Source organism: Benincasa hispida, unplaced genomic scaffold, assembly GCF_027475165.1.
Source record: "Benincasa hispida cultivar pf3 unplaced genomic scaffold, pf3_genome.v1.1 HicScf675, whole genome shotgun sequence".
Lineage (NCBI taxonomy): Eukaryota > Viridiplantae > Streptophyta > Magnoliopsida > Cucurbitales > Cucurbitaceae > Benincasa > Benincasa hispida.
Genome location: NW_028326795.1, coordinates 112,564 through 127,714, shown reverse-complemented (window position 1 = coordinate 127,714; position 15,151 = coordinate 112,564). Strand labels below are relative to the sequence as shown.

Here is a 15,151-nt window from a genome sequence, read left to right as displayed (position 1 = left end):
ATATCAAATTCATTCGTTTTTCTGACCCACCTCTCTTTTATATTATTTTCACATTTTACAATCTCATTTCCATTCCAACACTCTTCTAAATCTCAATAATTTCAATTACATTCTAACTTTTCAAACGGTCATTGATTTAAGTGTTGTAATTTTTTTCTTTTTAATAATATTATTATTTTTTTAAAAGGTATTTACTTCATTTAAAATTGGTTTTCACACTGCAGTATATTTTATCAATGTGAAAAACATGGTCACCATTTTTGGCCCAGAAACATGGACCATTTTATGATATAGAAATTAAAGAAAAATGAGATCCAATCATTTCAAAATAAAAATGTACAAGAAAGAACTTATTAGCCCATGTGTAAGAGATCATGATGTGAATTGGGACCTACAAAATTTAGATATCTGTGGGTACCCGATGATTATATCCACAACATTTTCTTTTTCTTTTTGTTTTTTTTAATTAAAAATAAATAAATCCCCCTTCAATTGAGAGCAGAAGAAGAAAAAAAAAAAAAAAAACAGGTTTAGAAAAAGTATGAAACCTTAAAATAGATTCCATCCGATTTTCTTCACTAAAATAAAATTAAAGGAAAGTAGTCTTTCCTTTCTAGAAGTCATCATATATAAATAACACACACGTTCGGTTTTGTTTCACTTTAAAAAAAAAAAAAAAACATTATGAAGAATAAGATTTGGCCAACTTCGAATTTTTTTTAAAAAATATTTTTTTAATAAATAATGACAAAAAATAGGGTTGGAGGGAAACAATTTCTGAGAATAAGTGTTTTGGGAAATTATTGACAAAAATAGGGTAGTGGAATCGTGTACCGGATACACGATTTTCATATGGCATACTCGTGTACTCGGTACACGAGTACCGTTTAATCCAGTCAGCACCACGTCGGCTGACTGGTTGACCGGTCAAGCAAACTCGTGGACCCGGTCCACAATTTGCTTATATTTTTTTCTTTTTTTTTTTTAAAGTTTGTTGACTATTTTTTTAATTGTTAAACTTAATTATTAAACTTAATTCCTTCACTATTAAACTTAATTATATATTTAATCTACAATGAAAACAACTTGCACTCATATTTTAAAAAAATATCATGATATTAAAGAATATTTACAATTAATTTTTTAATTTACAATTTGAAAATGATAAATGTGGGATTTAAAAACGACCCCCGACCTTTACCCTCATGGGGTTGTCTTTGTGTCCCTCTAAATTAGGTTCACCCTGTTGTCGCTGTCGTCTATGACGAATACGTCTTCGATCGGTATCAGCAACATTGAGTTGTCTTGTTTATTGAATAATACCTTCTACGTTGACCAATGTTTGCTGACACATTGAACCCAATTCTGGTAAGTTGTTCTGCACTGAATATTGTTGATCATCGCCGATAAAATTATTCTATACAATAAAAAAAAATAAATATTAAACAATATTCATATCATATATATGGAAAATGTCTGATTTTATATCTCTTACCATGCAGTAATAGTAAGCGCTGTCAGGTGTGATAAATCGCCTCGTGATCGAATTGTACCAGGGAAAGTAGTCGTACAGCTGGCCCATTTGTTAATTCTCCCTTTGCACAACGATCATATCTTCCATGCCAGTAGGATAAATATTCTGCATGGATTTGATGCCAGACTTGGTCATGCTTACCTCTTAAATCGATCTAATGTAGTGCTAGGAATGTATAGGACAACGAAGGTATCGTTTGTCGCAGACCGAACTGTCTCAACACACGATCTGGATGATGCCACTCTACTATATGGAAGCATATAAGAGGGCTAACGGTCAACCAGATGTCTTCACCATCACGACAATAATCAGGTAAGGATGACCAAATCTGTGTGTATGGCGTCCAAATAACCTGACAAAAAAAAAAAAAAAAGTATACATATAAAATGTTTTAAATATTCATTTATATACATATTTACTACCTGATTATGCATTAGCATGTCGAATATTTTTCTGTACACAAGCAACATATTTGCTGACTGTTTAGAGGTAGCTAATACACCATTCCATCTAAAATTATAAAAAATATAATTAATTTATATTCTTACATAAAATGGTAACAAAATAAATATATAAATAAAATAATACCTGGAACTAAGTAGATGATGATCTAGGGCTTGTAGTTGAACTTGTGGTGCTATAATTAGAAATCGATCATAAGCTCATACTCAGTGGCCCCGCTATTTCCAACGCTTGTGCATTGGAAGCCCGACAAAGTTCTCTATACAACCATGCAAGACGAGTACGTACCAGCGTGCTCGAAATCAGATAATAATGGGAGGAACATGAGATGCACTAGAATATTTGACTTGTCAGCAAATAAAAATCCTCCAATAAGCTGCAGGATGTATGCTCGTGCGTACGTATGTATGCTGATGTCGTCGACATCGGGAGGTAATTCTAGAAACTGGGATGCCAACCAAGGAATACTCAATCTTGATCCCTTCAGATCTTCTGGTAGAACGCCTAAGAGCTTTTCACAAACATTCTTCCAGTCATACTATAGTGAATCTGTCAATGGTTGCCCGTCCACTCGTAACCCAAATTGTATGGCAACACCCTGCAGCGTAATCATACATTCCCCACAAGGTAGGTGAAATACGTGGGTTTCTGGTCTCCAGCGCTCAACTAGAGCAGTAATAAGGTGTCAATCTGGATTAATGGCCTACAATGGTTACCAAAAGACCAAAAAACTCGTTAAAAAATAGTCGTACCTGACACATCAGAGGGAAGGAAAAACCAATCTGTTCGTGTTCCTAGATTGTAATGAACAACAACACTCAGCCAATACAAAAGCTCCGAATAGGATTTCTCCCAATAGCCAAACACAGCAATCAACGCTTTTCTCTTGGCTTGCCACACCCGTCTATAATTGACATTATAGCCATATTGTTTTTTAATGGCTTCTTGGAGTAGGGCCACAGATACTCCAGGATCAGCTCTAACCAAATTTTGAATTTCAATACTCGTGAAATTTGAATCAAGCTGTGAATGATCCTGTGTCAATTTTGAAAACAAACATGAGTGTTCTCCTCGAAATTTTATGATTTCGAACATCCCATGTGTTTTGCGCCGACATGTTCGTAGCCTTCAAGCACAACCGTCACTCCATGATTTACATTTAACATACAAAAGATCCTGATTTGATTCCACTACGACAATTTCGTAGTGTTCTATCACACAATATTTTTTTACAGCAAATTGTAAATCTTCTTTGGTATTAAACAACATTTCTTTTTGTATTAAACTACAGTTATCTACTCCTACATTTCTTTCTTCCAAAGTAGACCCTAGTTCACATGTTGAATTTTTCATTTCCCAATCTATTTGGATGAACATTTCCGACGGTATCAACTCAAGATCATGTTCACCACTACTATCGTTTCCAAATAATTCATCAACTTCAACGTCAATGTCACTATCTCCATCATTTCCAGGTTGAAGAATTACTAAATCTTTAGGATGCATCGACATATTTATTATGATTTTTTCAACTGTTATAATGGACAAAAAAATATGTTAATATGTCAACCCAACAAAATCTAATTTCTAAGTTTAATATTATACCTTTAAATTAGCCAAAATCTAAGATTTATAAACTATATATTTAAATCATCCCAAACAAATAAAAAAATATATATATAAGATCTAAGATTTAAGATCTACAAACATATACATATAAGACCAACCCAACAAATTAATATATTTTAAGTTTAACATATATATATTTCTAAGTTTAAATCAGCCCAAACAAATAAAAAAAATATAAGATCTAAGATTTAAGATCTATAAACATATACATATAAGATCATCCCAACAAATTCATATATTTCTAAATTTAAGATACATATATTTCTAAGTTTAAATCAGCCCAAACAAATAAAAAAAATATAAGATCTAAGATTTAAGATCTACAAACATATACATATAAGATCAACCCAACAAATACAGATAAGATCCGTCCATTCAACCCAACAAATCCATATATTTCTAAGTTTAAATCAACCCAAACAAATAAAAAAATATAAGATCTAAGATTTATCACAGAACTAGAGAAAGAATTTTATTGAAAAACATATATACAGATCTAAGATTTACCACATAAATATAAGATCAGCCCAAACATACATATATTTCTAAGTTTAAAATATATTGAAAAACAACTAGAGAAAGAATTTTACAACAGAAGCGAGCAAAAATCGACAGCAAAAAAGGTAGATTTTGGTGAGGAACAAATGGAGGTGAGGAAAATCGAGCAAAATCAGAATTTTGGAAGATTTTGGTAAGAAAATTTGAGGACTCGGTGAAATGGAGGACTCGGTGAGGAAAATCAACAAGATTTTGGAAGGTAGAAACCAAAATGGAGGAAAACGGTCAAAGTTATCGCGAGGGACCGTGAAATCGGCAGAGAAATGGAAGGCGGAACGTCTTGGTGAGGAAGAAGGGGCGGACAACGATTTTAATGGCGAGGAAGTCGTGTACTGGGTATACAACTTAGGGTAATCTGTATTGGGTCTAAGATTTCCTCTGCATGACTACCATGGCAGACTGTGCGTGCCAGGTGGCCAGGGACTCGTGTACATGGTACACGATTAAAAAAACCTATTTTTGGGAATATTTTCCCTTCAATCCTATTTTTGTCATTATTTATTAAAAAACATTATTTAAAAAAAAATTCCCCAACTTCACTGTAATTCAATTTATTAAAATATATAAATGTCAAAATGGTTAAAAAAATATTTTCAAATATAACAAAATATCATAATCTATTATTGATAGACATTAATAGACTCTAATAGATAGATATCTATTAGAGTCTATCATTTATAGATAGTAATATTTTACTATATTTATAAATATTTTGATTCATTTTTATATATTTAAAAACAACTAAATAAAAAAAAGATTTTGATATTCATATTTTGTTAAGGAAACATATTTAAAGTATTAAATATTTATTGTGTTAGATGAAAGACTTTTATATGATTTGATAAAGTAAAGTTGGAATAAAACATGAGAGGTATGTGACCATTCAAATAATTAAATCTTATCGAGTGAATAGTTAATAGTTGATTGAAATTTCGATTCTTCTTTTTCGAGTATAATAATTTAGAGACAGAGATTCAAATCTTTTATCTCTCCATCTATGTATGTAATGTCTTATATTAATTGAATACATTCAACTTTGCCTAGAAAAACGAAATTGTTTAAATTTTATTGATGCATACATTGTTTTATGTTTAAAAGGAAAAAAGAAACACTACAAACTTGTTTTGTTGATCTACTTCATATATAAAATTAAATTCACACGTTTTATTGATCCAAAACATTTATCAAAAGTATGCCACCACGCCTTTTCTGTTTTTTTTTTTTTCCTTACAGATTAGGAGAGAGAAATTGGAACTCACTATTGCAATTATTTTAAATTAATTTTGTTAACTTAAACTCTGGGAGGTTATCAATTAAAATTTTCAAATTAATAGTTGTATGTATTTAAATTTTACAATTTAGATTTTGAGAATTTGGCTATAAAACTGAAAATACATTATCTTCACATTTATAAAACATTTTTAAATGTAAAAAGATTAAAAAAATAAAGAAAAAAAATGTTAAAATAGAATGGATAGATAGTATAAGAGATAGTCACAAATTTATTAACATATTATCAAATTCTATTTGATTATTGAGCATTTTAAGAAAGGTGGGTCAATTTAAAAGGAGTCCTTCTTTAATATAGTCAATTTAGTTTAATTTGGTGTTATTTCTAATAACAACTCATTTCATATTATGGGATAAATGTCTATATGTATTAGGTCATCTAAAGCGATTAAGTTTAATTTCTATTATTATTTCGGTTTGTTGATCTACTTCAGCAAATTAATTTAAACACAAACTAATCTCAACTTAATTAATAAACTATATTTTAAAATCACATCATTGTCTATTGATAATTTTATTGTTTCATGACAATACAAACTTGGTTAAAAATTTAATATTCAAGTAAGTAATCAATTAGTAAATGTCAATTTAAGCATAAAAATATAAAAAACTAAAGATTCATAAATTAAAAAATGACTTCATGGATATTTTAATGTGTATGGTGTTGATATTGCATTGAAGTGTGAATACATAACCCACAAATGGCAGGTGGTGGATGAATGAACTTTCCACACTTCCAGATGAAGTGAAGATGTTTTAACTATAAGAATATGGGTTGTATTGGTTACATATTCCATTTTCATTTTATTAAAAAAAAAAAAAACTAAATCCTTATATTATTACTGCAATGTGGTTAAAAAAAAACTAAATCCTTATATTATTACTGCAACGTGGTTAACTGATTTTATCACAAGACTGCGGTGTTGGTTTGGCTAATTTTATTATAGAGAAAACTCAAGTAACATATTGTGCAACATGTCCAAAACATTGTCATAAACATTCTTACATGTTCGGCAACAAATTTGTAGAATATCTTTTTCATATATGTGCATGATTTGCAAATTTCCGTATCTACCCTCCTTATTCTTCTACAGAGATTATCTATTCATTCCAAAAAGATATTCTCAAAACTAGCTTTATTTATATTTATATTGTACTCTTATTCATTTCCAGGGTTAGTCGCCTTATTAGAAAAGTATGTATTCAGAGTTTTGAGCTTAGGGTTTGTGTAACGACCAGATCCTTACATAATAAGGTCCGACCGCTATGACATGCATACTTAGATTTTCTATCATGGGATGCATTTTGGTAAAATTTCAAAAGAACACATCTAAAATTTTATGAATTAAGTATCAAAACTATACAAAAGTTTATTTTACAAAACACCAGGATCCTTAAACATTAGCGTAGTGAAATAAAATGCCTATATGAACAAAACAGTGAGTTTGATGGTTGGTCACTTGAGTGACGTCCAGTCATACCACATACTCTGTGTCCTTACCTACAAAGTCTGTAAAATAGGATGAGTATATAATATACCCAGTAAGTAGTTCTCACTTAAGGTAGTGACCAAATGCACAATCACATGAAACATGTCATGAAAACATATGATTGGGACCCAAAACATAAACTTATAATCACATGAGGTTGTCGGTTATGCTTCCAACGTAAGTTCTTCCGCCCTGGTAGGAAGATGAGGACTTAAGCGAAAACTAACCCATCTAATGATTAGTGGGTCATGTAATAAGCAGGGCCAGAGTCGCATCCAACATTAACCATTAGCATAAACGTAAGATTGGACTAGAGGAGTGCAATCATACATACCCTGCTAGCCCCTACCATAAACATAACGTAAGATTGGGCCTAGAGGAGTGCAACCATACATGCCTGCCAGCCCTGGAAGCATAACTTATACCTAATTAAAACTTGGTCTTAACATGATCGTGAACAAACATAATGCATGGGGTCCCTTGTAGAGAAACGTGTTTTAAACATATAATGCAACATAACAATAAGAACGTAATAAAACAACATATCAAAGGTACACTACCATAAAACACTTAAAGAGAAGGTGAAATAAACTACTTACCTTGACTGCAATCCTTATTATTCCTTACGGTTTGGTCTTGAAATGTCTTTGATTTTTTTTGGTTAACAAAGTACGCCACTTCCCTATTTATAGGGAAGTTTTAACCGACCTCTCCTTATTTATATATATATATATATATATATATATATATATATATATATATATATTCTTTTATATTTATCTTCATTTTTTTATGTTTATCTTTTTTTTATATTTATCTTTTTTTTTTTTTAATGTTTATCTACTTTTATATTTATCTCTTTCTTTTTTTCTTTTTTTTTAATGTTTATCTTCTTTTATATTTATCTCTTTTTCTAAAAATGTATCATTATTATCTTAAACCTTTTACATATTATTATTATTTTTCATTTTCTTCAAAATGTTCTTATATTGTCATTATTTTATTTTCTAGATTTTTTGTACTTGGATATTTGCATAATTTTCAAATAAATATTTTGTTTATTATTTATCTAATGACCAATAAGATTTATAGGCCAAATTTTAAACCTAGTGGCTTAAACTTAGAATTTATTTACTAATATCTAGATTTAATCTTGAACCTTATTTAACATTCATTATCTAATTTCTTATAATGTTTGTATACAACTTGAGTTGTTACAGTTTGTCTAAGCCTTAACCTCCATGATTGTTATTAAAAAATCTTTGTATTTGTCGTTGAGAATTTTGGTTCAATAGCCATTGTAGAACTCGAGATGAGTTTGATTTAATATCGTATTTGAGGGCAGCCTAAATATGTTGAAGATGATGAAAACTGATTTAGGGGGAGCCTATGATGAATGTGAGGAGATCTTACTCATAGGGGAGCTTAAGTATGTTGTATTGAGGGGATCTCATACACTTGAAGAAGTATTATTGTAGAATTGAGGGGAGCTCAAACTTAGAAGGAGCCTAAGTTGAAACTGAAGAGGAAATTATATGTGAGTCACTGAAGAGAGAGCCTATCAGATAAATACTTTTGTTGATTGCTAAACTCTTTACAGTGAAATTTCGTTCGACCCGGCCCACTATCTCTCAAACGTAGGTGTTTTTGCACCAATGTGAGTGACAAATCTCTATGTCGTTATTTTTCTATTTGCTTTCATTTTGTCCACTTGTCATACATATTGTTTTCGACATCGTGTTTGACATTATATTCTATGTTAGATCAACCTAATTTTTTACCTAGGGTTACTAAACTCCGTAATTATTTAAAAATATACGAAATAGACATCGTTGTTAAACTTCATAGACTTGAGTGAGAGGATTTAGACCTGCGACCTTTTAATGCCAATAAATTAAAAACGAGTAAACTAAGAAAAGATTGTTTTGGAATAAAGACATATGAATATGTATTTTCTTAAATGAAAAAAACCCAAAAGAAAGGAAGAAAAACATAAAATGCGAAAAAGAAAAACGTAACGTAAAAGAAAATGTTCGGAATGTGGCACCATCTTTTTTATAGTTCGATAAAAATAAATTTGAGGTGAATATGAGCATAGCTCAACTAATATAGTGCTCGTACTATTGACCTTGAAGTCAATGTTCGATTCCCCATATTTTAATTACAACATCTTTGTAAAAAAACGAATAATATTAAAATAAATAAATAAATAGATTTGAGGAAAAAGAAAAAAACATATGAGGTATGTGAACATTAAAATAATTAATCTTATTGAGTGAATAGTTAAATACTTCGTTCATACTCAACTTTTCTTTTTAGATTCACAATAATTTAGAGTGGAGAGATTCATATCTCGCTAACCACTTAATTTAAGAGTTTTTTTTTTTTTTTTTTTTTTTTTTTACACATTAAGTGCAATGTCTTACGTAATTGAAGTATATTCAAAGTTGGCCTCAAAAAGATTTTAAATTGTTCAATTTTCATTAATGATAGAGATTTTTTTTATTTTAAAAAAATAAAAAAAGAAACAATTTCACAACGTGATGCCTTTTTTATGTTGTTTTTTACAGATTAGAAGAGAGAAATTTGAAGTCATACAGTACCTACCCTAAACCAGCTTCTTAAAAAATATATATTAAAAAAAAAAAAAACCAAAAATCAATAGCCATACCGAAGAAAATTTGTGGATTGCATAATGCATAATCTTAAATAAAGTGAAAAAGAATTCGAAGTTTGTTGTGTTTGGGTAATCCATTAACTTGGGTTGTTAATAACAAATTAATATTTCAAATTAATAACTCCTCCATATTTTCATAAATGAATCAACTTTGATTCTAAAAATTTTGATTTAAAATTGCTACCCCTTAATTTTTATAAGTATATAAGACACTTTAAAATGTAATTATTAAAAAAATTGAAAAAAGTGTTTTAATAGAGTTGATAATAAGAGATTTTCATTAATATAAGTGGTTTTCAACTTCTTATATTTCTCTACTTATTTAGAAAAAATTATTTGATAATGTTTTTTAGGTACTTTGGAAAATTTTTTGGAGAAAACAATTTTATTCAAGTGATTTTAAACTATAATTTTAAATGAACACAAACGAAAGATTGTAATACATTATCAATGGAAGTCTAAATTGTTTTTACTTTATCAAATTCTTTCATTATTGAGCATTAAAAAAAGGGTGTCTATCACTTTAAAAAGGAGACCATCTTTAATTAACATTGTCAACTTTTATTACAATAATTGGGTCCTATTTCTCTAACAACTCATTTCATATTATGGAATAATTTTGTATTAGGTCATCTCAAGCCGAGTAAGTTTGTATGATAATTGTTTGGGTTTTTCGATCTACTTCATCAAATTAATTAAAATACAAATTATTTTCAACTTAATTATAAAATAAAATTTAAAACTAAAACTTGGTTAAAAGTTTATAACTAAAGTAATTAAATAAAAAGAACTAAATGCCAATTTAAGCATAAATACTATAAAAATTAAAGATTGATAAATTATAACATGACTTCATAGATATCTTATTGTGTATGACGTCGTTGATATTGCGTGTGAAGTGTGAATGCATACCAAAAAGATGGGTGGTGGATGATATGAACATACCACTTCTAGACAAACAGAAGATGCTTTAACAATATGAATATGTCTCAGGTTAGTTAAATTTCAAAAACATGGGTGTGAGAAATCAAATCTATAACTTTTCAATGGGTGGTGAGATATCTTAACTAATAAATTACAAACAAACAATATAAAATAGAGTAAACTAAGAGTATGTGTAGAGTATATTTTCAAGTGTTTAATTTAAAAAATAAGTCATTTTAGAAGAAATTAGAATGTTCGGGAACCATTTAAAACAACTTTTCAAGTGTATTTTAATTTGTTTTTATCAAAAGTATCTAAATAAAAATGAAGTTTTTTAAAGTTCAAGTGGTGAATAAATAATTTAATGTACTTAGTATTGACTTGGGCATCCCAATGGCTCTATAAAGTGAGATCCATCTCCTCAATATTAGCACAACAAATCCCTCGGATAATATAGGATACTAAGAGGAAAAAATAGAGAGAGGAAAAAATAGAGAGAGAAAAAAAAAGAAGAATGGAAGTAGTTCAAGTACTTCACATGAATGGAGGAGTTGGAGATTTTAGCTATTCTAACAACTCCCTACTTCAGGTCCTTATGATTCAATTTAATTTAATTTAATTTAATTTTTTTTTCTTTTTGAGTAAATTATTGTGCATTCGATGAATGACAATTTGAAACGGTTAGACATACGAAAAAAAAAGTTATTAATTATTCGAGGAAGTTATATTATGATCGTTGAATAATTTTCTTTTGAAACAGTCGAAAGTGATATCGATGATGAGGCCGATTGTAGAGGAGGCCATAAACAACTTATATTGCTCCAGTTTTCTGACTACTTTCACCATAGCTGATTTGGGATGTTCTTGTGGACCAAACACTTTGATGGTAGTTTCTCAAGTCATTAAAGCAGTGGAAAATGTTCGTGGGAAGCTCAACAAGAAACCAATTGAGCATCAAGTACTGTTAAATGACTTACCTGGAAATGATTTCAATACCATCTTCAAATCATTGCCTAAATTCCTTGAAAATTTGAAATTGGAGATTGGAGGTTATGTTGGGCCTTGTCTCTTTAATGGGGTGCCTGGTTCTTTTTATGGGAGTCTTTTCCCAACAAAAAGTGTGCATTTTATTCATTCTTCCTATAGTCTTCATTGGCTTATCTAAGGTAATCAATACATTTAAGTGACTTAATTACTTATTCTTTTTGTTGATCTCACCATTATATTTTTTACAAGAGAGAAAAGTTGACAGGGAGGTAGAAAAGAGATTTTTTTTTTAATTAAAAAAATAAATTAAATAATTTTAAAATTTTTAGGAAGGATCAACAGACGTGTGTGCAGATCGAGAGAAGTTGTGTATTATAATACATGCATACAAGTGTAAATTCATATTATACTTATGTTTAGTTTTTCTATTGAACAATGATTAGCTGCAACTTAGATTGTGTGAAGATTTTAGAGAAAGATAGAGAGACCGAGAGATTGAAATAGGATGATGGATGTGTTATACGGGTTTCAACCACCATCTTTCAATCTTTCAATCTTTCAATCTTTCAATCTCTCCCTAAAATCTTCTCATGATATCATACCCCACAAAGTCTAGATGGGTATTCGATCCAATAAAAGAAATTGAGATCCGATCAAGAATGGGTGATTCCAAAAGAGACACTATCTTGAAGGGGCATGTTGAGAATTCTACATCGAAAAAATCACGAGAGACTTCACACTCTTACTAAGATAGATGGGTTACTTTTCACATTGTCAATTGGTTTTAAGATAGAATCTCGTACTATTAAATAAGTTGTACCTAATTAATCTCATAGTTTTCCTTTCTTTTACACACAAAGAATAAAAAAAAATATTTTAATAAAATATATTGGCCACATGATAACTTTTTATTGGACAACATGTACGTTTTTCTCTTTTTGGTACTGGTAAGAGGAGAAACTTTAGTGGTGGTCACTAGAGAATATTTTGTGTGAATAAGACCATCTTAGTTTCTGAATTTTGTTGTTCAATTTGGATTCATAAATTTTTAAAATACCTATTTTAATTATTCATCTTTAAAAAGAATAACAATTTTTTTTTTTTGTGTATTTTTTTCTAGCTTCTATTTTTTTTTTTAAATTTAATATTCACTTGTCAAAATACTTGTCCCTAAGCTAGCTATACGGCTTCTGATCATGCTCATATTAACATTTTAATACATAGACATATCATTAATTTGTTCAAAAAAAAAAAATAATAAATAAAAAGAATAACCAGAATGGCTATTAAAAAAAGAATTAAATCTAGATAGCTAAAATAGATGTTTTATAAGTTCAAAACGAAAATAGAAAAAATTGAAAGTTTAAGGACATAAATGAATATATTAAAAATTTAGGAACTAAAATAAAATAAGCATTGTGAAAGTTGATAGACTTAAAAGCAAGATTTAAACCATAATTTTCTGAGAAGTGTGTGTATATATTTGACTCTTGAACTTCCTAACTTGCAAGGATAAAAATGTTGTTAGGTTCCTGAAGGTTTGGAGGAGAATAAAAGAAACATTTACATGGCTGATGCAAGCCCAAAGAGTGTATTAAAGGCCTATTACAACCAATTCCAAAAGGACTTTTCATTATTTCTCAAGTGTCGTGCAGAAGAATTGGTGGATGGCGGTTGTATGATTTTGACACTGCTGGGAAGGAGCAGCCAAAACCCAGCCAGCAAAGAGTGTTCTTACATTTGGGAGCTTTTGGCTCTAGCGCTTAACGACCTGGTTGCCCAGGTTAATCTCTAATCTTATGTTTATTTAATATCGTATCAAATTCAATAGAGTCCACATTAATATTTAGTCCAAAAAAAAAAAAATCTTCTTATATTATCGATTGACCCAAAAACCACTACAAAAATATAGTCTTTTCCTGACATCCAAAATCGTCTGGATATAGTCGAAAACACGTAGAGAGATCATTTCCCGACGTCCATGATCTCGTCGAGAGAATAGTTGGGAAATAGGCATTGGGAGTCATACTCCCGATGCAAAACGCCTACTCCTCGGGAGTTTACGAGGTATATACACCATCACGAGTATATATCTCCCGACAAGGTCAACGACACATTGGTAGTTCTCCCATCTCTCTCAATGATTTCAATGTCGTCAAGAGTTTGAATGACCAAATGGATGTCCTCGTTCAATCTCTCAACGATTGTGTACCTTGCCGGAAGATATGCCCACTCCCATCACTGTCGTCGGGAGATTGAGCTTTTTTTTTTTTTTTTTTTTTTTTTATTAATATTCCTATGATTGCTTTTATTTTTATTTTTATTTTGATCTACATAACCTAAAATTGAACCCAAATCAACAATTCATTAAGGAAATCCAAAGTTTTCACATCCATTGAAATTAAACAAAGTGTCTATAGTATTCTTCGATACATAAAAGAGAGAGAAGTGTACTAGATAATAATGTTTACATATAGATATAGTGGTCCACAAAAATATATCTTGAGGAACATATACTAGCTTAAACTGTTGAGTGAAAATAAATTTAATATTATATCATCTAACATGAACGCTCCTCACTTGTGGGATTTATATATGGAGAAGACCCAACATGTGAAAATTGATATTAATTGGAAAGAAAATAATATTGTATAAGAACAACCTATTCTAATGCAATTCTAAATCACCGATTAACCGTAAAACTTAAGCTGATGGGTGAAGGCAAATTTAATATTATATCATCTAATAAAACTCTCGAGGAAAACATCTTGAGGGACCTTATAATCTTTATATGATATATGAATTATTTCTCTCGTTGTAAATTGATTTTGAGATGAAACTCAATATTTATCTAAAATTAGATTTTTCTTTGGAATAATTTATCGTGTGATAGGGAATGATAAAAAAGGAGAAATTGGAGAGTTTCCACATAACCAAATATATGCCTTCACCAACAGAAATAAAGATTGAGGTTGCAAAAGAAGGATCCTTTGTGATTGATAGCATTAAAGTTTCACAAGTGGATTGGAATGTTTCCAATAATAATCAATTCAACAAAGGAATATCAGATGTAAGTTCAAAGGGGAGTGGATACAATGTGGCAAAGTACATGAGGGCAGTGATTGAACCAATTCTTATTAGTCATTTTGGAGAAGAAGTTATGGATGAATTGTTCATCAGATACAGAGAGATCATTGCAGAACGTATGGCCGAAGAGAGAACTCAATTTTTCAATGTCACGGTTTCCCTTACTAAACCAAAGTGATGGAAATTGAGACCAAAGTTTTGGTGATTAGTCTCGTTTGATAATTAATCATTTGAACTTTGTTTGATAACTATTATTTGATTTTTAATTTTTGTAAATTAAGTTTATAGATACTCTTCCACCTCTAAATTTCTTGTTTTGTTATATACTCTTTATCAAATGTTATATAATTAATTTTGAAGACTTAAAAAAAAGTATTTTTAAAAACTTATTTTTGTTTCTAGAATTTGACTAAAAATTCAACTATTGTATTAAGAAAGATACAATTCATTGTAAGAATTTGAAAGGAAATAACTTAAATTCAAAACCAAAATAAAAAACAAAATGGCTACAAA

At 29.7% G+C, this 15,151-nt stretch overlaps 1 protein-coding gene, 1 long non-coding RNA gene and 1 pseudogene across 2 annotated transcripts; 2 read left to right on the top strand and 1 right to left on the bottom strand.

Annotated features, from left to right (window-relative positions):
• Window positions 1–1,195: 1,195 nt before the first annotated feature.
• Window positions 1,196–3,520, bottom strand: LOC150030032 (uncharacterized). The gene is made up of 4 exons (XR_016527200.1): window positions 2,749–3,520; window positions 2,123–2,662; window positions 1,496–1,886; window positions 1,196–1,417 (listed from the first exon to the last, which is right to left on the bottom strand). It is a non-coding gene; the product is annotated as an uncharacterized LOC150030032 (long non-coding RNA).
• An 822-nt stretch (window positions 3,521–4,342) lies between these two features.
• On the top strand, window positions 4,343–11,729 carry LOC150030031 (S-adenosyl-methionine 4-1-methyl-2-pyrrolidinyl-3-oxobutanic acid methyltransferase pseudogene; annotated as a pseudogene).
• Window positions 11,730–13,103: 1,374 nt separating this feature from the next.
• Window positions 13,104–14,816, top strand: LOC120069632 (S-adenosyl-methionine 4-1-methyl-2-pyrrolidinyl-3-oxobutanic acid methyltransferase-like). The gene is made up of 2 exons (XM_039021416.2): window positions 13,104–13,334; window positions 14,445–14,816. The coding sequence occupies exons 1-2, from the start codon at window positions 13,119–13,121 to the stop codon at window positions 14,814–14,816; spliced, it is 588 nt and encodes a 195-aa protein (XP_038877344.2). The 5' UTR covers window positions 13,104–13,118.
• The last annotated feature ends 335 nt before the right edge of the window (window positions 14,817–15,151 follow it).

Excerpts from the sequence above, each read along its gene's own strand:
- LOC120069632 (XM_039021416.2), top strand. The coding sequence starts at position 13,119 with ATGGCTGATGCAAGCCCAAAGAGTGTATTAAAGGCCTATTACAACCAA. Across the intron at positions 13,335-14,444 it reads TTAACGACCTGGTTGCCCAG|GGAATGATAAAAAAGGAGAA; the intron begins GTTAATCTCTAA and ends ATCGTGTGATAG.